Here is a 21,589-nt window from a genome sequence, read left to right on the forward strand (position 1 = left end):
ATTTCTCCGGCAGAGTATGCTTACATATTTCCCAACGCAGAGGATAACAGCAAGACGGGCATTGATGCATCCGTACTTTAATGATGCTTACCTTGTTCCACCTCCAGGAGTACAATAGGCTTAAAGAGAATTCTACTGTTCTTGGACAAAAAATGGTTGTTGAATACTAGTTGAGTACCTTGACTGGTTCTTTCAACTAATATTGCTCCTCGGCAATTCTGTCACTTCTGTGGTCAGTCCACGTAAGGTTATGTCTGGCCATAACATATGAGTAAGCTAAATATTTTTTCATATGCTTAAATTTATATTTAATGCAAAGAGAAATTCATTATTAACTTCACTAAAATGCAAGGTTTTGGCTTATCGAAATCTTGTGCAACATGAAAGGTTCTATCAAGTCTGGCTGTGAAATAATTAGGATTAAGTATAGTGATAAATTTTTGTATCATTTTTATACTTTGATTTCATATGTAATATGCATATCCTATTTTCTTTTCTATTCAGTATCATGTTATACTCATGTATTCTGCCTGCCATTTCGTCTTAATCTCAATAACCGGTAGTGCCTGCAGTCTTCTTCCAACACCTATCACATTTTTATATATCGGACATTCAACAGCTTTTTTCAAAGCATGCGCAGAATGTGTGTGTGTTCAGAAAAGAAACATATAAAGCAGAGCAATCAATCATTTCATATTTAAAAGAAGCTTGAGAGCAACTCAGTGATTCAGAGAAAATCTACTGACATAATGTACTGTAATATTTTGTATCCATCTCTCTGATACCCATTTCCTTTGGGAACTCCTTCTGGGGGTGGCCATGACAAAAGTCTCATCTAACTGATGAAACTCCAGTGCCACTTCTTAGCCTCTAATGCCTCACCCTTAGGCCACTGTTAGAGGGCAAATCTAGTGCAGTGTTTTCAGAAGCTCTTCCCTAATGTTCCTACCAGCAACTACCTAATGCCTCAACTTTTTACTTCCTTCCTACTTCTATCTTATGTTCCTGTCTAACGTACCTATGTATTTCTATCTATTATTCTTAACATTTTGCCATAAGGCAAGGCTAGTGCATAGCACTCACTGCAGAAAAGTCTTTTTACCGAGTTGTGGGACTAAGAATTCTCAAGTGTTATGTGTGACAAGGAGAGATTGCATGTTGTAGACAGTATGCCAGTAGCTCACATGTGGATTTGCAGAAAGAAAAAACAGCTGCTTGGGTCATAGAAGTGCACCTTGACGACCACTGAAGCGCTGGCTCATTATGCAACCATCACTAATTGTTCCAGTGGGTAACACCTGGAGGGTTAGTGGCAGCTGCATAATGAGCCAGCAATTCATTACTTGTCAAGTTCCACTACTTTGGCCTAGGTAGCTGTTTTCTTTCTCCCTAATTTTCATGTGGACAATGGGCATTCTGTCCACAAACATACATTCTCCTTGTTGCACATAACACTTAACTAACATGGCTTGTTCTTATTAACTTGATTTTCCTGCAGTGAGTGGTGTGTGCTATCCCTCCCGCTGATAGGGCTAAGAATGAATCTACAAATTAACTTCCATTCTCACCCCAGCTATTCTCCATTTACCAACTATGTTTGCAATTTCATCACATCCCACTTTGCTTGCATTATAACCACCTTTCTTGCAAAACCACTTATACATCCAAATTTCTCATGAAATGCTTCATATCATCTTACCTCATACTCTTGAGATTGACAGGTGCATATACACACACCCATGCATGCTAAACAATTCCTCAGTGGAACATAAGAGCCAATGAACAGGGAGGTATATTATGAGTACTACCCATCTGGGTATTAGGAGGGTTAGTGACATCTGCTTAGTAAGCCTGCATTTTAGTGGTTTTCGTTGCACTCCACTGACCCAGGTAGCTCTTTTCTTTCTGTCTCGCTAACATTTGCACCACTGGCATTCTGGCCACAAACATACAATCTTGTCATTATAACCTTAACACTTAACTCACAAGCTCATTTTTCACAACTCTAGATTTTCCTGCTGTGTGCACTGCACTAGTTCTGCCTTTTAGCAAAATGGTAGGAGCAGTAGATATAAGTAACTGGTAGGTACATTTAGGAAGAAGCATTACACAGTAGTAGTCATTGGGAGCTTTATGTAGGAGCCTCTCTAAACACTGCACTATATCTGCCCCCTGCCAGTGGCCTGTTAAGGGTGAGGCAACTCACTAAAGGTTAAGCAACAGCATGGGAGTTTTTTAGTTATGGAGAGTGTTGCTGTGGCCACCCCTTTGAGGGAGTTGCAGTTGAAATAGGCATCAGGTATAGAGACAACACAAGTTAGATTTATGCTAAGGCTGATGGTGGATAAGGTACTACATTTGCTAAGAAAAATGCTTTCTTTTTATACTTATATAACAAATGGTGTATGTGTAATCTAGAAATTTCAAAAACATTCATTGACAATGAGCTTTGTAATAAGCATTGTAAATGAAGGACATATGAATCTCGTGAAATGTATGTCACAAAACCATAGTTGTTAAAAGTCCCATTATGTGAAGTGCTTTATTTATATAAATTTGTAAAAAAAAAATACAAAATGAACATGTAAGAGTTATTCTGGAATTTTTCATTTTTTCCATAATCCTTTATGTTGTCTTAATTTGATTAGATCGAAGTATAGTTAGGAAATTTTAACTGCATGCTGGACTTTGTTCCCAAAGTTCCTCATGCTGTCTTCCACCCTGTGGGAGGGCAAACTCCAAGATGGAAAAGTTTAAAAAAGATATGCAACAAGTCAGCTCTAAGCAGTAATGAAAAATGCCTTGATAACCCTTCCTTTAAAAACAACCATATGTGTTGCTACAGAATGCAGATCATGACATTTTATACAATTAATGCATGTGCGATGGTTTTGCTTGAAAACTCATGTATTACATTAAATTACAATAATATCAGTGTCAAGAACATAGAGTTTCAGGTAGTTTTACCCAAAGTTTATCTCCAGTGCCTTGTATAGAAAAAGAGTATTATGAACAGTGCTAAAGTATAGTATTAAATAATTTAATGTGGAAAATACCAAATGCCTAATATCTTGGCCTCCTAAAGAGCCCAAGACTTATCAATATTAACACATGAAGATAACTACTAAACTAAAACAATAATGGTCATCTAGTAGCATTAACTGAAATTACAAAAAAATCAAAATTACAAATTACTATTTTTTTAAATACTTTTCTAATCAGCATTCATATATAACTATTTTTTCTAGAACACTGCAATGAAAATATATTTCTTAGAAAAAAAGTTTCTTTAAATGTCACCACCCGTTTTCATTATTATAATTTCATGAAAGTAAAATAAATTCTTCACAAATTCTGAAAGTTATACGCAGAGTGATCTATCATCATCATTTGGGAATCACACATATAATTTCTTGTGAAAACCAAACTTAAGGAAAATTTGCATTTCCTCAATATATATGAGTTAACAACCAGAACTCTAATTAAATGAAAAGGATGTATAGCACCATTCTTTGGTTTTATGATAGTAACTTTAGTTTCATTACATTTTAAGCACAACCTTCAGCATATAATCTGTATAATCCAAGAAAACTGTAAATGTTCTGAAGAATTCTTTTCATGTAAATTCCATTACAATTACCTGTCTTTTGCCATTTAAAAGACAGAGATGTTATTGGTTTGCATGATCTTAGTGTGCGTTTTAAAATTAGCACACTATGCATCCTGACAGTATGTGAGAGGAACACCATCAGTGACATGTGAAAGTTATGGAGGGAGAGAAATGGAGGAAGAATGTATGGAATGGTATATGCTATGGAGGCATTTAAGGACAGGCAGACTTTGGCTATGACTATCCTCTTGATGGAAGTTCCCAGATGGACCAGGAATCATAGATATAGATAATAGATGCATCCCAACAACAGAATAGTTAAGACAGTTTGCATTTATACCTAAATTTCTTTAGTAACCTTATCCTCAGATTATAAATTTTTATGATCTGCACCAGCAGACCTTAAGGGTAACAGGCATATTGTTTATCATAAGAAATAACATTAGTCTTGTACTGAAACATAAAGCATTAATAAACCAGAAAAGCTTGCATACTGAATATCCTCCCTATCTTTATAAAGTTTAATAAAATACCTGCTTAAGAAGCTAATCCAAAAACTAGCTTGAGAACTATAAAAAATTTACACATTTCAAATGGAAATCATATATACCGTAATTTCAATGACGCCAAGAAAAAAATTCCCTCATTAGATGAGTGGAATTAAAAGAATCGAGTAATACAAAAATATATTAACCACATACACCTTGATGCTATATAAAAACATTTAAACTTAGAGATGCAGCTGCTCTTTCAATCCAGGGAATACCAATTAAATTATGCATCATCCTCTACTTAGAAGTGTGCAGCCTTTTCTACTCTTGGTTATCAATGGGTAATGGCAAGGCATTGGGATATTTCAGAGGGCTAGTTTGAGTTGTAGGTGAAATATGGGACCTGCATATGCCTCTAAAAAGCATGGGCAAGAAGAAAAATTGCTCCATTTTTTCTAAAGCATGCATGTGAACCTATGGTTGCTAGAAAAGCTTAAAGATTTTGGTGCAAGCTAATAATAGTTAAAGAAAGCTTATGGTATCTTATATGAATCTTAAAGCATGGGCCCTTCTAATGTGGGGGTTGAAAATGTGAGAATGCACATGTGCTTCATTCTTTCCCTGTAAATACGTGGACTGAATCAGGGCATGTGAAGCATCTGGGGTAAACCATGGAAAGGTCTGTGGGGCATGGATGTGGATTAGGGAGCTGTGGTTTCAGTGCATTACACATGACAGCTAAAGACTGAGTGTGAATGAATGTGGCCTTTTTTGTGTTTTCCTGGCGCTACCTCGCTGAAGTGGGGGTAGTGATGGGAATGGATTAAGGTAAGCAAGTATGAATATGTACATGTGTATAGATGTATATGTGTATTAATGACTGCTGTATTGTATGATAACCAGTCAAACCATTGGAAATACACAAGCTAGATTATGTAGAATTCAGAGAGCATAAGCAAAACTGCTGGTCTGGAGCCCAAGTCAGCTCTATAGCTCCAATCGGATGCTGTTATAGCTGCCTCTATGTAGCTAGGGTGCTCTTGAGAGATTTTTTAACTTTTGTGTTCACAGTAGGATTCCAACCTTGTGCTTTCTTATATAATTGTAAGGGGGCACTTAGGAACCCTAGATATCTCCAGAGGTATTTGGTTCTGTGGTGTCACTTTGTAATTATTGACCTATAACAGACGCATTATTAGGTTTCAGTGTTGTCTGTCTTCTATTAGTTATTAGTTTTGTATAAGAGGCTTTTTAAAAGGGTTTCCTTTATGTCTGGAATGTACTGCTAGCTAGGGGGTTGTCATGTTTACAAACACATGCAAGGAATTCTTGTCAATTAAGGAACAAGCTATGCGCCCCAAACAACCAGTATACCACTATTGACATAATTACTCCATGTGCTGTCATGACCTTCATGCACATGGGTGGAGAGGTGCCTACTACTTATGGCAACAAAAACAATGGAAGAGGCGAGGGAAACGAGTGAGACAGAGACTATGACAGCCCATTACAATGTGGATTCCCTGTAAACACCAACCCTCGGATGCTGAACCCAAATCCCCGTGGAAAAATGCCAACCTCTAGAGACAAAGGGGATTCAACCAATGCAGCTACTAGAAGTGTACAAAATGTCAAATGTTAACGGGATACGCACAAATGCAAAACCTGAAATTCAAGCCTTACTCTCACAACACAGGGTTGATATCACAGCAGTGAATGAGACCAAACTGCACAGCCTGAAACCCTATTAGAGGGTGGACTTATCAAATTTTGAGTTGCTACGACTGAAAGAGAGAAGTTGGAGTGACCTCTACACATGGGAGGATCTTCAGTGGGTGTTCTCTCAGAGATTCAAGTGCCTGATGAACTGGAGGTACTTTTGTATCAACTTGCCAAGCAAATTGTGCTCTAGTGGCAAATGTTTACATACCTCCTGATGCCTGCATTGCGAAAAGGCAGTTTTTTAGAACATCTTGTGGACACAGTGGACCTGATACGAAACCGTAGATCTGATGTCTATGTTTTTATAATGGGTGACTTAAACTCTTGACCATGATTCACTGCATAGGAAGATTTCTACACAACTAAATATGTTTATTAACCTACCAGGTGCTATGCTTCTCTGCAGTGACATTCTCCATTCGTGATAGTGACCCAGGCTGTCTATCTGCACTACTACCACCCTTCCACTGTTTTTCTTTACACCACAAACACACCTCACGCCACACATCCTCAGGCATTTCCTTTTAATAAGTAAATCCTCTTTCTTATGCATTCAATACACTTTGATGCAAGAAATTGAAATTCAGTTAATTTGCAGCCTTAGAATGATGATAAACACTAGATGGTACAATGCCATAATAGATTTTTGTGTTTCAAGAATGTGATGCAGGCCAATGGACAAATGAAGGTCCTGAACACAGGTTAATCGAAAGGCCATCTAGTCATCACTAATCATCAGCCAGAAGTTACAAATTGACCCTCATGCTTTAAATCTCATCGAATTCCTAATTTCCTTATAAGAAAACAAAACCTCAGTACTTTGGTGGGAGAAACAATTACATACAAAATAAATGTTTTCAATACAGACGTAATAGTAGGCTAATCCTTCTTGGGATAAAAATTACTATTGGTAACAACATATACAAAGGATTTGATTATTAAAGTGCAGCATTTGCATTTACATTACGAACAATATCATTGATATGCTTTCATCTTTTGGGGTTGGTTGACAACATAAAATCTAGAATAATTGCATAAATCTTAAATGTACAAAATTAGCTTAACCATTAAATAACTAACGGAGCACCTTATTTTTCCCAGCCATCAAGTACAACTGTGTCTATTTGTAATCAGCGTTACCAAATTCGAAGCAGTAGTTTCATCATCTACAAACATCATCTACTTTGCTTGATCTTTCCATAAATACTGCTCACTACTTCTTAGCAACCAGCAGGGAGGATTCTATGTGGTAGAAACGCTCTACCAATGGAGTATAAACCTGAAAATATGGGCAACAGACATATTGTAGGCAGTTTGCATGCACACATCAAAATCACAGTTTAAATCTGGTAATAAAAGTATCATAACAACAAGCCATAAAACCTGGGTATATATGATTATAAAATGTATAGATGCTTGTAAAACCTACGTAAAGGTACTTTCAACATAAGTTCTGTATCTGCGGAGAATGGTTGTAGATGGTATCCCCTTGTATATATTACACATGACCCCTATAGACTGGAAGCATTCAAGTGAAGTCAAAGTTTGTTTGTCCCTGATACAAGCTTGTTAAAGTGGAAAGGACAATATACATCTATATATCTGATAATCTGAGTGCTGACTATTTCTACACTAACCAAGGGCAGAGCACACCAACAGAGCCTTAAACATACACTGGATATTTTGTGTACTTAAGTATATGCGAAGCAGGAGAAATATCCTTACTTAGATACAAATGCACACAAAAAAAGTGGAAAGTGGGGGAAGGGGTTCATTTCTTCAAGCATACTCTAGCTTAGAAGTGTGGATAAAATGAAAAATGAGAAAAGATGCAGATATTTGACTATTATAAAGGGTGTAATCAATAAAACTAGAAGATGGCATATTGATTTTGTAAAGAAATGGACTGACAATGGATACTGAGACAGCACTTCAAAAATGTATTTAACTGGGGTATATAGCAGTATATATATAGAGGAAGATTGCAGTGAAGAATCACAAGGGAAAGAAGGGCTTCAGGAGAAATATAGTAAATAGACAGAGGAAACATTAACAGTTGTAAAACTACTGAGCTGGAGGAAGCAAAATATATAAGAGAGGGAAGGTTCTATAAAAAAAATGGCCATCTTTAATTCTTTGCATTCACACTCCAATAGGTATGTATACTGCACAAACCTTTTAGGTCAGTCATTTACATTGATGACATACCTTATCAGCATCTGAATTTGGTTTGCAGGCCAGTTTAAAGTCTTGCCTCTTTATAACATCTTGGTACTGGCCACCCTGAAGTCCATGTTTGGCTCTATAAGCACATCCTAAGCATGCTGAGTTGGCAATCTCCTAGAAATTTAAATGTCAGTTAAAATGGGAGGGGCAATTTTATACAAAAAAAATTGAAGATTCAAAATTATTGATGATAAACATTCAAACAATGGAGAATGTTCACAGGAAATTCTAAATAATCAATCACTAAATAATGCTCTTAAAACCTGAACATCATTCATGATATGTTGAAAGAGGAAAGTTTCACCCACCATAGTATAAACAGGCGTGTTAAACACATCAGCCAAAACCTGCAAAAGACTTTTGTTGCTGGAAGCTCCTCCTGTTGCTAACACTCGTGTCCCACTACCTGCAAAATATTCAGGACTGACATAGTACTTAAGTTTGATCTAAAGACATTTATATTCTTAATCAACTCCTTGCATTAAAATCTCCAAAACCGCTCTGAATTTAGAGAGAGACTTTTTCAAGTCTGGACAGGTTAGGTTGATGATACTTGTGCCTTAAAACCCCTGTCGTCGATCAGTAAAAAATCAATAGAAACTTTTCACATATTGGTGTGGCCACCGATGAAGACTTACCATCAATGATCAGCTATGGATATACAACATAACAAGTCTCCTTAATGTTGACAGGCCATCAATTGGTGTATTAGAGCATCTCACATGCTTCCTATTCTGCAAGTCAACAGAATGCAAAACAATTGGCAAGTCTGATGGTAAACTTGTACCCTGATTTCCAATCTTAGGTTATCAGTGTTTTAAATCTATCTATCTCTGACAACTGTTCCCACCTGGAACTCATTCAAGGGGTGGCCATAGAAATCTAGTCTCCATAGCTAGTTAACTCTATTGCCACTTCCTAGCCTTTAGTACTTCACCCTTAACAGGCCACTGGTAGAAGGCAACTCCAGCACAATGTTTGCAGAGGCTACAACCTAATGTTCCTTATATGTCTACTTAATGCTCCTGCCTAACATTCCTACTACTTCTAACTAATGTTTCTGCCTAATGCTCCTGCCTAAATGTTCTTACTAACTAGATCTATCTACTGCTCTAACCATTTAACCAAAAGGCAGGGTTAGCACACAGTGCTCACTGTAGGGAAATCTAGAGGTACAAAGAATAAGCTGTGTCAGTTGAGTGTTGTCAAGTGTATGTATGACAAACAGGGATTATATAATTGTGGACAGAATGCTAGTAGTGCATGTGTGGGTAAGGAAGAAAAGACAGCTACCTGAATCAGGAAGGTGCAACCTGACACTTCACTGTAAATGGTCTATAAGCTTAGTACAGGCTTTTTCTCCACCTGGACAGCAAAGTTTCTCATTATAAGTACCATCTGACAAAAATCTATGCTATTGATAGCACCTATGAAATACAGGAAAATAAATGGTCTTCCTGGTAGGAATTATACAATGGAAAGATATGAAGCATTTGAAGTCGTGTAACTTATACCCTGAAGCATCAGCACCATTACAAATCACTGCCACTGCAAATATATTGAGAAAATGCTGTCACTAGATCACGTTGCAAGTACCTTTCATCTTTATAATGCAATTTCCTCCAATATTATGGCTCAAATCTCTGACCATTAATGAGTTCAAAGGTCAAGGAAATAACATGCCTCCTGGAAAATACCAAAAACAAATACTTGCATATACATCTGTTTAATTTATTTTTTCAAACTTTGTCCTCATCTTTGTCTTAATCTTTATCAGGATATGAAAAGCTTGCCTATCATATAGAAAAAAAAAATTCAATTACTACAAGCAACAGGAGAGAATGAAGAATTCCAAAGTTTAAAAGTACATGGAGACCAATGTACATCAAAATAATAATGGGAAACATCACTGGAAATGATGAGAAAAAGTGATGGAGCAGAGATACAATACTAGCACCAATGTGGAAGGTGCTAAGATGTATATGGACAAGAGTATTCTGAGGATCTATAAAAGCAGCCCTTCTCTGCATAACTTGTTTGGATTACCTTAATTTACTTTCCTGTCATTTTTGTCATGGCCACCCCTTTAATGGGACTACCTGGAGGGAATGGGTGTCAGAGACCAAGACAGATATACAGTGTTCTTGTTCCAGGATCTCCTGGGGCTACCATTGTGCTCAAAAAGCCAACCATGTCCACTAGGTGGGACTGCAAGTCAAAAAATTAGGTGATATTGTGTGTATGTATTTGTGGAGTGAGCACTGAACAACTATGGAATATGTCTTCTCTGTGAAAGTTGCATCTTGGGGATGCAGCATCTGGAATGACACATAAACAAATATTTACAAAGCTAGCCATTCAATTATGGTTAAAACCTAACAGTTAACTGAGGGATGTCACACTGTAAATCTAAAACCATAACATACAAAAATGAAATTACATTAATTTCACATTCTTTCCTGAACAGACATGCATGCATGTTTTGAGACTGTGTTTTACTAAGTATAACCTACATAGTAATTAAGTGATGGTATGCCAAACCATGATGGTGTAACACAGAACAGCTAAACTGTGTTGGCTAAAATATTTGTAAGGTTTCTGAAACTACACTGAAATACTTGAGTGCATCCTTTCTAAACCACTCTAAGGATTCTGTACTCAGAAGCCTGTTAAGTTGGTAGTTGTCTAAATAGTTACAGGTATATCTATGCAGTGTGTGCAATGAATCATCTATCAGGAAACTGCAACCTTACCTCATATGTTATCAATATTTCAAGGAAAACTGTTTGATGATAAACTATGATCCTATTTCTTACCTGTATTAAAGCCTAATTTCTCTGCATAAGCACGTTTTGCAACGAACTGTCCTTCTATAAGTGCTCGAACCTCTACTTCTCGACTGGTGAAACGTGATACTGACTCGTCAGATTTATTGTAGCGGTAAACACCCTCAAGGTCTGGGGTGATTTCACGCATATCATAGTATATACCTTAGAAATGAGAAATTCAATCAAATTACACTGTAAACAGATCAACTCTGAGAACGAAAAAGCAAGCAGATCATGTATATTATCTCTATGAATACAATACGTAACTCAAATAAGTTTTTTTTTTTTTTGCCGCTGTCTCCCGCGTTTGCGAGGTAGCGCAAGGAAACAGATGAAAGAAATGGCCCAACCCACCCCCCATACACATGTATATACATACGTCCACACACGCAAATATACATACCTACACAGCTTTCCATGGTTTACCCCAGACACTTCACATGCCCTAATTCAATCCACTGCCAGCACGTCAACCCCAGTATACCACATCGATCCAATTCACTCTATTCCTTGCCCTCCTTTCACCCTCCTGCATGTTCAGGCCCCGATCACACAAAATCTTTTTCACTCCATCTTTCCACCTCCAATTTGGTCTCCCACTTCTCGTTCCCTCCACCTCCGACACATATATCCACTTGGTCAATCTTTCCTCACTCATTCTCTCCATGTGCCCAAACCATTTCAAAACACCCTCTTCTGCTCTCTCAACCACGCTCTTTTTATTTCCACACATCTCTCTTACCCTTACGTTACTTACTCGATCAAACCACCTCACACCACACATTGTCCTCAAACATCTCATTTCCAGCACATCCATCCTCCTGCGCACAACTCTATCCATAGCCCACGCCTCGCAACCATACAACATTGTTGGAACCACTATTCCTTCAAACATACCCATTTTTGCTTTCCGAGATAATGTTCTCGACTTCCACACATTCTTCAAGGCTCCCAGGATTTTCGCCCCCTCCCCCACCCTATGATCCACTTCCGCTTCTATGGTTCCATCCACTGCCGGATCCACTCCCAGATATCTAAAACACTTTACTTCCTCAAATAAGTACTCTTCTATATTTACAAAATGAAGGCACATATTCCTAAACCTAACTTCTGCATCATCATATATATCTATCTATCTCTTTATAATTAAGCTAAGACCAACTTTTATGAAAGAGGCCTGGGTTACCTAGAACCTTTCAAAAGGATCTTGTTGCCCAAGGTTGTGCTACTTCCAGCAGTAGGGAAACACAGACTTCTTATGATTGAGATGTTCTTTGATAAGACTGCACTCCTAATGATACAGTAACAAAGGTGACTTTTCAGTCATAGAGTAATCTCTTGCACGAGGAGCCTGAAACACCTGTATCATCACATAAATATATTCTGTCCTTCATTCCTGTTACCTCATGCCCTACTGAGTTCACTGAATTTTGCAGCAACCAGACAGTCAAACTTTCCCTATACAAAAAATCTTTAACAGCAAATTCAACTTGAAATCAGACATCACAGATGGTAGATACAAGGATAACAGAGTAAACACTATGCAAGAGTTCTGCTTCATTGAATTGTGAAAAAAAGATGGTTGAATCAGCATATATGCATGTGTGGAAAAAGAAACACTATGCAAGAGTTCTGCTTCACTGAATTGTGAAAAAAAGATGGTTGAATTAGTATACATGCATATGTGGGAAAAGATCTAATTATCTATCTCTATCTCTGCTGCCCATTTCCTTTGGGAACTCCCATCAGGGGGTGGCCACAGCAAAAGTCTCAACTTATCCCTGTCCTTACATGCCTCCCTCACATACACCATTCCATGCACTCTTCCACCATTTCCCTTCCTCCAGTATCCTTCCACTTTAATTCCCCATATCACAGGTGGTCTTCCTCTCATACAAACCCATTTCATTGTACTCTCTCCTTGTAAAGTCCCAGTCTTGCACTCTTTCCACATGCCCATACGACAGCAAAATATTACATTTACCCACTCTAACATTCCACAATTCATTTTTTTCTTCATTCCATTTAGACATACCACACGCTTCTTTCAAATAGCTCATTTCCTCACCCTGGATTCTTGACCTCTGTGACTCATTCCATTTCTATGTTGCACCAGCATAGGTCAGGATTGGTAGGACTATGCAAGGACATTAAAGTAAAAGAATATTATCATAATACTTGATTGCCATTTCCCATGTCAGTGAGGTAGTGCCAGGAAACAGACAAAGTAAAAGAAACTGAACAATACACACAGCAGAATCTGACAGACAGTATATCATGCCAAACCACCCTCATCATCATTATTGGAAGTACACGAAGAAATTTTTCAGTTCAATTATGATTTCAGAGTAAACAATAGAGGGGTGGTGGTTATTCATGTTATCTTTAAAATGGCACACATACAAGATCTCTTCAGTAAAAATATTAACCATGAGAGACTGAAGGCTACATTGCAAAGCAAAAACAGCATTACTTGAATTATGCAACAACATATTCAATGTTCAATGAGATCATGAAAGAGAAATAAGGAAATAAAAAACATAATTGTCATACCAATGTTTCCAAAGTTGCCTCGAGGAGTCATATCCAATAACTGGTTGAAGATGTCCCACGAACCATCAGCACTTTCATTACGAATCCTCTCACGTGTAAGAGATCCATTTTTGAAGCTGGAAAAAATATGTAATGTTACTCTTGTCTCTTTACACTGTGAATGTTGTCTTCTGTAATAAGAGCAGCGTGGTATGCTTAAAATTTCCCCAGACCCTATCAGCTCTTCAGGAATCAAAAATACAAAAGCAGTATTCAATCACCAGCTGAGGATTCTAAAACATGGACTAGCTATTCCATACAAGAAGCAGGTGCAAAATGCCTGCCCTGTAAGAAATAAAATGTGTGACTGGAATCTTAATTGTACACAAGAAGTGAAGAAAAATATATGTTTTAAGTCTTGCTCAGTTCCTACCTACTGCTTCAATCAACTGCTCCTACCATTCTGCCAAAATGCAGGGCCAGCACATAAGGCTTGCTACAGGAAAATCTAGAGTTACAAAGAAAAAGCTGTACAAATTAAGTGTTGTTAAGTGTGACAAGGAAATACTGTATGTTTGAGGAGAGAATGCCAGCATTCCATGTGTGGGTGAAACAGAAAGAAAAGACAGCTACTTGGGGTCAGATGAGTGCAAATTAAGAAGTACTGAAGTGCTGGTTCACTACACAGGCTTCACTAACCCTCCAGATACCCAGGTGGGCAGTACCAGTAATATACCTCCCTAGTCAGAGGCTAGCTACCAACTACTACCTACCACTCATTCCCCCTTACCGAAATAAAAACTAAAAAAGTAAAAATATTGTTAATTTTAGAGTAATGAAACAACAATAACCAGTATTAGTGCCAATGAAAATAATTTTCACAACTTGCATAATAAACTTCTGCCTGTGTAAATAATACATATGTGCATAGTGTGCTTTTTGTATATAGTTTGAAATCACGTCTGGAGTAAAACCATAAAGTATGTACCATGCTCAGGTGTATCTAACGTGAAATGAGGCCTAGATAAATCCATAATGATCGTACAATTGTGAAGATGCACAATATCCACTGCACCTGCCTGCTTCCTTTCCCCATCAACACAAGATCTTATCACACCAACAATGAGAGATGATTACTAATTCATTTGGTAACTTTCTTTACTTATGGATATTATACAAATAATGTGAAAGGATTTTTTTTCATTTTTTCACCCTGGGGGAGAGTCATCTCTCATGAACACCGCAGTTATAAAGTTATGGATACTCTGTCTCAAAATTATTCAGACTGTAATGGTTCTGATTACCTTCAGCTCAATCTCAGCTAAAAAAAAAAAAAAATCCTCTACTCCTACATGGTTAGTGGTCACTCAACTCTACTTGAACTAAAAGATCCTTCAGGTGCCAAAGGTGTTATTAAGCATTATGAGGACTTCAATCCTCAGGCCACCTCTCAACAAATGCAATATTCAGTGTGGACAACAAAAGAGTCCCTTAGCAGTATATGAAGAATATCAAATTAAGTTACAAAAGAGAAAGTTCATACACAAGAGCATAATTTTTGAAGTAAAGTTGTATCTTATAAATACAAAAGCAAAAGACTGACCTGAAGGGAAAGGATATGAAGCATCCACCCATAAAACATAAAATTGGTAGACCCATGCCTTACAATGTACATCTACAGTAACATACATAGCAAACTATGAAATATAGGCAATAAGCTTACTCTCCACGGGATGAAATGTCACAAGGCACACACTAATAATGTACAAACCTTGATAGTGGATTAATATCCTATGTAGCAAGTACCTAATTATAGGAAATGAAATCACTTTCCATTAAAAAGATCACGAGTAGAAAAAACAGGAATCAAACTTTATGAGATTATGAAAACTAAATCACCATAAACTAACCAGAGAAGAGCCATATATGCACTGCTATCCACTGGGTTGACCAACACATTTCCCTCTAATTGAGGTCTAGGTGTATCTAACCAAAGGAAGAGTGTGTCACTGGTTCCTAGGCTGACTGCCACATCTCCACGCTCAAGGCACATACCTGCAAGGCAATATCAACATAAAACTATTGTTGGTTGGTGTAAAGGAACAAAATGGATTTCTTCAATGAGGAAATAAAGGCAGCAGTTGGTAGGCAGGCAAAGACCAGAGAGGTATAATACCATTACTACCTGCCTGGGTATTGGGAGGGTTAGTGATGGCTGTGTATTGAGCCAGCACTTCAGCAGTTGTCAAGTTGCACTATGATCCACGAGCTGTCTTTTCTTTCTGCCTCACCAACTGAACTGCTGGCATTCTGTCCGCAAACACAGTATACAAAGAAAGTACAGTAAACAAAAAAAAATACATTATATAAAATGAATGGTGAATCTTCACTTTTTTCACTGGGCATGGGATGAGGATTTGTGATAGGTTTCTCAGAGCTGCACTGAGCCAATATATGAAATCCTACAATCCAGCAAGAAAAGGAACAAAAATGAAGACAGACATATTTTGGTTATAAATGAGCTGGCATGCAAGCATCACAAAAAAAATGCAATCAAGCTTTCATACTGTGCACATAAATGGGAAAAATTTGTATATGTTGGATGTTTTTTTATGTGGGTTATGCCATATGCCCCTTCCACATTTTTGTTGTAACATAAAGATAGCTGTGTACTTTTTTACCTGCTAGAGAGGCAGGATTGTCTCCTGTGAATGCTATCACAACACAGTCTGGATTGAAGCTGTAACGGTCCACAAAATATGATGATATTGGCCCTAGTTTCTCTGATGCAGGAACAGGTGTTCCCAATTTATCTGCAAGTCCAGGTGCACATGCCTGAAATTGTACATATTATCATCATACCGAGATATCTTATATATAATGAGACTCTAGATGAAAAAATGACTTGCTGCATAATGGTATAGTATATGTATATCATCCTTATATGATTATGAAATGCAGTAAACTTCATCCAAATTGATGAAATTGAGAGTAAACTGTGAATCTTTCCCTTTTTGTCTACTGAATCTGAAAACCAAGGAAAATGATCCTAACAAACAAAGGAAAATAGCTCCAATTTTTTTTATTAACTTTCCAAATAACTTTTAAGGACAATATCAAGAAAAAATAAGAATACAAAACAAACACTTTGAAACTACAGCTGCTACACTAAGGTTGATATGGAAAGCAACAATTACAGAATGTGAAATTTTACATAAATAAATTCATTGTCAATCTAATGAAAATACTAGTCCTAGAGTTTACTTACATCAAGACATGGCTGTGACCATGTTTTGGTGTTTATGTCAAGCAAATTCATGCCTGAGCCATCAGCAAAGTCAATTGAAGCATAGCAACCCAGGAACAAGGAACAGGCAAAACTGCTTACAAGAGAAATCCTCTGAAAAAGATTTTTCAATAATACTTGTCACTGGTCTCGAGTTCTAAACAATACACTGTACAGAACTGCCAGAGGTAATTATACTATGAACATGCATGTAGTATCTTAATCAATAAATGCTTTAACAAGAGAAAAAGATTCTGATTCCGAATGATTTATCAACATATATGAGTGATACAGATACAAAACTTTCTTCTCATATATGGCAACTTGAAAAACTACTAAAACAAACACCCTAAAATAGGAAATGGAAAGAACAATCAAGAACAAATACTTAAACTTAAATGTAGTTACTCCAACCAATAGTCCCTGCAAAATAATCAGCCAAGATCCTAGTCACTTTACTCCTTAGCTCTTGATCTGATATGACAAAGGCTAATGCCACTAAGGCCTGGACACATGGCATGCAAATGGCAGCTGCTTCCTAGTTTCTGTAAAAAGACTGGCCACATGAGGATTGACAATTATAATGCCTCCTCTCATCAAACAGTGATGCTGTGGAATCCTTTTCCTTCTTTTGTCTTTCCCTCATACTATAATCTCTTCATCTTTAAGGACAATATCTGCAAACGCTTAGGGAACTCCAATAAATTTCTTCTACACTTTTCCAATGCTCTTCATGTTTCCTTTCATCTAAGATGACTATGAATGTTGCATATTTTTTGTCCATGCCAGGAGCCTTTAAAAAAATATATGCACATTCCTGTTCCTGCAATTCAAAACTTCCTCTTGATCCTAACCATAAGAATTAAAAATTACAAACTACAGCAGAACAAAATTTTACATAGATTGGAAAACCTCTCATTATACAAGTGCTCTAAAAATTTTACACCTTTTAAAATCCAAACGATAAGAAGCACTTTGCATTTAAAGATGATCTTACCTCAGTATTATTGTAAGCTTCTTTTCGATTCTGGTAAATCTTGGCAATCTGGGGCCCCGTAAACCTCTTGTATGCCCGAGAACCAGTGATGTCAGCAAGTTTCTGGAAAAGGATAAAAAAATACCCTTTTACAGTATCTTGTCTTATGGAGTATGTACACTTTTAACTATTTTAACACAAATATACTTAGATGGTGAAAAAGACAGCTAAATATATGAGAGAAAATACAAGTGGTATCAACACAATCTTTTACCTGTGGACTTCCAACTTTTTCTTCCAAACCTTGGCACTGACTTGTAGTTGAAGAATCCATCCATAAAGGAGAGTCTGTAATGCTAAAGGCCATTGCTAACTGTTCATGTAGAAAGCGGTCAGGCTGTAATTCTGCCAAGGTTTTAGTAGCACCATTCCGCCAGTACACACTACCATGTTGCTGTAAAAGTTGGTTACATATAAAATTCCACATAACATTTCAACTCTTTGCTCATTAACTCTCTTCCCATTTACCTGGGGTGAATCATGAGCATTAGGTCTCTTAATTCACGAATGCATATCAAACCTACATCCATTGTGCTGGACAAGCTGGATGTTATAAAACTAAAACAACTCAAAATCTACATATGGAATTTGCTTCTGGGTAGACATTATTGGCACAGCCAAAATCTTTCAACAAGGGGACAGGGGTGGCCTGAAACCAAGTTTCTCTTTGTTACAGTGCTTCTATAGCACATCTGCTTTGTGAGCAGTAAAGAAACCCCACATGATTGAATATCTTCATTCAAAGCAATTCCATGCTGTTCAGCAGCTGCACTTGTAATTGTACCAATTTCTCTATTAAATGAATGGCCCAGGGCCTCCTCAGCTGTTCCTCTGACAAACATACTTTCAACTTCAGAACAAAGTAAACCCATGGTAAATCTGGTGCGAGATAACATTACAAGTGATACTATCTTCATACATTCACCAGTTTTAGCAATAAAAAACTCATAATCTTACAAACGAAAGTCCCATTCAAATATAAGTAAAATTTCAAGAGACTAAAAATGCTTCCTTCACTGTCTATATATAAAATCTGATACAATAATACCTTTAGCTTGAACATCTCATAATTACTTTTAAGTTTGAGAAACTTCTCTTATACTCAATCAATCCAAGTTCAACCCATCATCCATAACAGGTATTAATTATAAAGAAAAAAGGGACAGAGAGAGAGAGAAGGAAACTATAAGTACATATTCATCTCAGTAATTTGTTCACTAAACTTGAGGAGCTTTGTTTTAGTCATCAGACTACCACAACTTAGTATTCACCTCACCTGTCCAGTGCCAGATATGGCTGCAATTGTAGAGAAGTCAGCTCCTGCAACCCTTAGCTTGTCCATTAGCATGTCAAGGGCCTTCACCCACATGATTGTTGGAGCCGTCACTGTTACACCATCACCACGAACATGTACTCCACCATGGGTCCTGGTCAGAATTTACATACGCTAATAACATTCTGTGACACAATTGACTTGGCTTAGTTAAGTGTTAATACAAGCAAGCATATCTAATAACTTTCAAGCATTTTTACTGTCACCAAAAAGCAAGATATGATGTAAATGAGTTGTAATCCATACTAATCAACCAAATATACATAACAAGAAGAGGATATAACTTAGTACTATAACGTATAAATATAACATTCATAAAAAAAAAAATGGAAATGAACAATATACTTGATAGGATTCTACCTGTACTCTGGTAAATCATTATCAAACTGGACTGCTGCTTCCTGCAGTAATTCTAGCTGGTCACTGACAACAATAGCTTTGACCTGCAATGATAAAGTTTCTCAGAGCACAAATCTATAATATACATCCGAGTTCCTAACAGCCAGTAGGTAATGCATAATCCATGAAACAAAATAGTCATTCCTCTAATGCATGTAACTTTCTGACATCAGTAATATCCTTCTTCAGTAAATTTGTTTCTAGAGAGCTATAAGCCTTCACATCAAGCTTAGCTACAGAAGCCCATCATAAGGGGGATTCCTTTAGTAACCACATAAATTGCAGCTGATGTTCCTCCACCTTTAGCATTACTGGAATACTTGGTATGATGCTTAGTCTGAAGGTTAGCCTAGATAAACATACTACAATCTTCCACATAACATTTACAAATTAGTTGCAATCATGGTTCCAATGTTCCTCAAAGTTTCCATAAATCACTCTTTACTGGAGAGCACAACACTATCTTACAATCCACTCATTCATTACATAGACTTAGAATACAAAATACACACGGAAGCCTGATATTAGCATGACTGTCAAAGAACTGATCAACATTTCAAAATGAAAATTACACAATGCTTTTAGTGGTATGGTAATTCCATTCTTTTGGCAATTGCTATTGTGTATACTTAGATTTAGAAAATATAACAAAAATGTGTAATATCCATTGATGTACGGATAATAAACATTATAAAGTTGTTACTATGAAGCCATGAATTAGTAAGATAATTTATTTGATTCTATTATTTCATAATGCTGGGTCTTTTGTCTGCTTACTGCCACTCATAGGAAATAAGTCTGAGGGTGAATGATGGGTGTGACTGGTATATTTCGCCTAGGGTATTGAGCATTCAGAAAAATATTCACAGCTGGGAAGGTCAGATGATGTCTTCAGAGGATCTATTAATTTTCTACATATACTTCACATACTTTAACATATATTAACTATTTTCCCCAACGTTCATAACTTCTACAAGCATTGATTTATCTAATACTACAGAATAAACTACAAAGCTTTGAACTACATTCCAAAATTCAAAGTAAAACCTTACACTGCAAAGCAAAATGACTTAATATTTGTAGATAGCGTCGAGTCACGGGTAAGTAATTAATCTCATCTTGGCATTCTTAACACTTCTAATCTAATTTTCTTATTCTAAGTGAAAAATGTATTACCACGTACTTGCTGGGTACTAAAATCAAACCCCAAGTAGTTCTTTGGCTCGTGGGAGACCATGTTGGAAGGTAGCTCTGCATCTGACATCCTGACCGGCAGATAAGGCAGATAACTAAGATGATCTTGATGAACCGAGGCGATAAAGCAGATAACTTCGATAACAATACAATCAGGAAAACCAGTTCTTCTTGCCGGACATCAGGTTGAGGGGGCGCGGCCGCAAAGACACCTGTTGTGTCAAGCCGACCTCATAACCTTCCAATGAGGTGTATATTATATATCACAACGATTATGTCAAGTTCAGTTGTCTCTGCATTTGTCTCAGGTGGTAAATCGGCTTCGTATACACTGAAAAATTCAGTCAGCAAATGTATAATGTCATTAAACTCGGTCACAATTCACTTACCTGCCTAAACCTGTAAACATTGTCTTCGAATTCGTGCAAGAAGGTCTGGTTTGGGCTTAATAACTTTTTATAAAAAAAAATACGTCCTTGGATTTCTATAATAAAAATTCAAATCAATTTAAGTTAATAGGAATAATTCACTTACTTTTCATATGTAACTTTTCGTTTTTACCGTCACTCTAGCAATGAAATCTTCCAAACCTGGAAGATCGAACAGTGAGAGCAAGCATGAGTCATGGAGGCTTTCCGTGTGGAGGTTTAAAATCAATTCGTCTAGCTTTACATTATTTAGCACAACGTATTGTGATTGTCCTCTTCATATTTATCACCTTTTTTTTCGTCAATGTAAACGGTCACTTTCAGAATAGTATCCTACTACACAGTATTAATGGACCTACCTAATCCATGGGAAAATTGACGGCATCCTGTCTAATGACAAAGACTACACAGGTGTATAATCTTTGGTCTGACGGTGAGCTCTTTGTAGTTCATGCCAAGATAAAGGAAAAGAGTTCATTGAGAAATAAAGCAGGAAAACCCTGG

General features: G+C 37.0%; 2 protein-coding genes across 7 annotated transcripts in view; one reads left to right on the plus strand and one right to left on the minus strand.

Annotated features, from left to right (window-relative positions):
• LOC139748342 (cyclin-dependent kinase 2-like) overlaps window positions 1-2,594 on the plus strand; it is a 16,426-nt gene extending 13,832 nt beyond the window's left edge. For 4 of the 5 annotated variants that reach the window (XM_071661402.1, XM_071661404.1, XM_071661405.1 and 1 more), the window contains one exon: window positions 14-2,594. In XM_071661402.1, the coding sequence (XP_071517503.1) occupies window positions 14-118 (105 nt within the window). In that variant the 3' untranslated portion in view covers window positions 119-2,594. The remainder of the gene's footprint in view (window positions 1-13) is intronic. The other variant, XR_011712640.1, reaches the window with a different exon arrangement.
• LOC139748340 (xylulose kinase-like) lies at window positions 2,529-21,187 on the minus strand. 2 transcript variants are annotated; one of them, XM_071661400.1, is made up of 14 exons: window positions 21,047-21,187; window positions 20,647-20,869; window positions 19,425-19,507; window positions 19,008-19,158; window positions 17,946-18,125; window positions 17,693-17,794; window positions 16,678-16,809; window positions 16,091-16,244; window positions 15,320-15,464; window positions 13,431-13,546; window positions 10,866-11,039; window positions 8,358-8,455; window positions 8,032-8,163; window positions 2,529-7,102 (listed from the first exon to the last, which is right to left on the minus strand). In XM_071661400.1, the coding sequence occupies exons 2-14, from the start codon at window positions 20,725-20,727 to the stop codon at window positions 7,037-7,039; spliced, it is 1,614 nt and encodes a 537-aa protein (XP_071517501.1). In that variant the 5' UTR covers window positions 20,728-20,869; window positions 21,047-21,187; the 3' UTR covers window positions 2,529-7,036. The 2 variants fall into 2 exon arrangements, with proteins under 2 accessions (XP_071517501.1, XP_071517500.1); XM_071661399.1 differs by having other exon boundaries at window positions 20,647-20,895; window positions 21,047-21,079.
• Window positions 21,188-21,589: the final 402 nt, after the last annotated feature.

This window comes from Panulirus ornatus, chromosome 73, assembly GCF_036320965.1.
Source record: "Panulirus ornatus isolate Po-2019 chromosome 73, ASM3632096v1, whole genome shotgun sequence".
In the NCBI taxonomy this organism is placed as follows: Eukaryota; Metazoa; Arthropoda; class Malacostraca; order Decapoda; family Palinuridae; genus Panulirus; species Panulirus ornatus.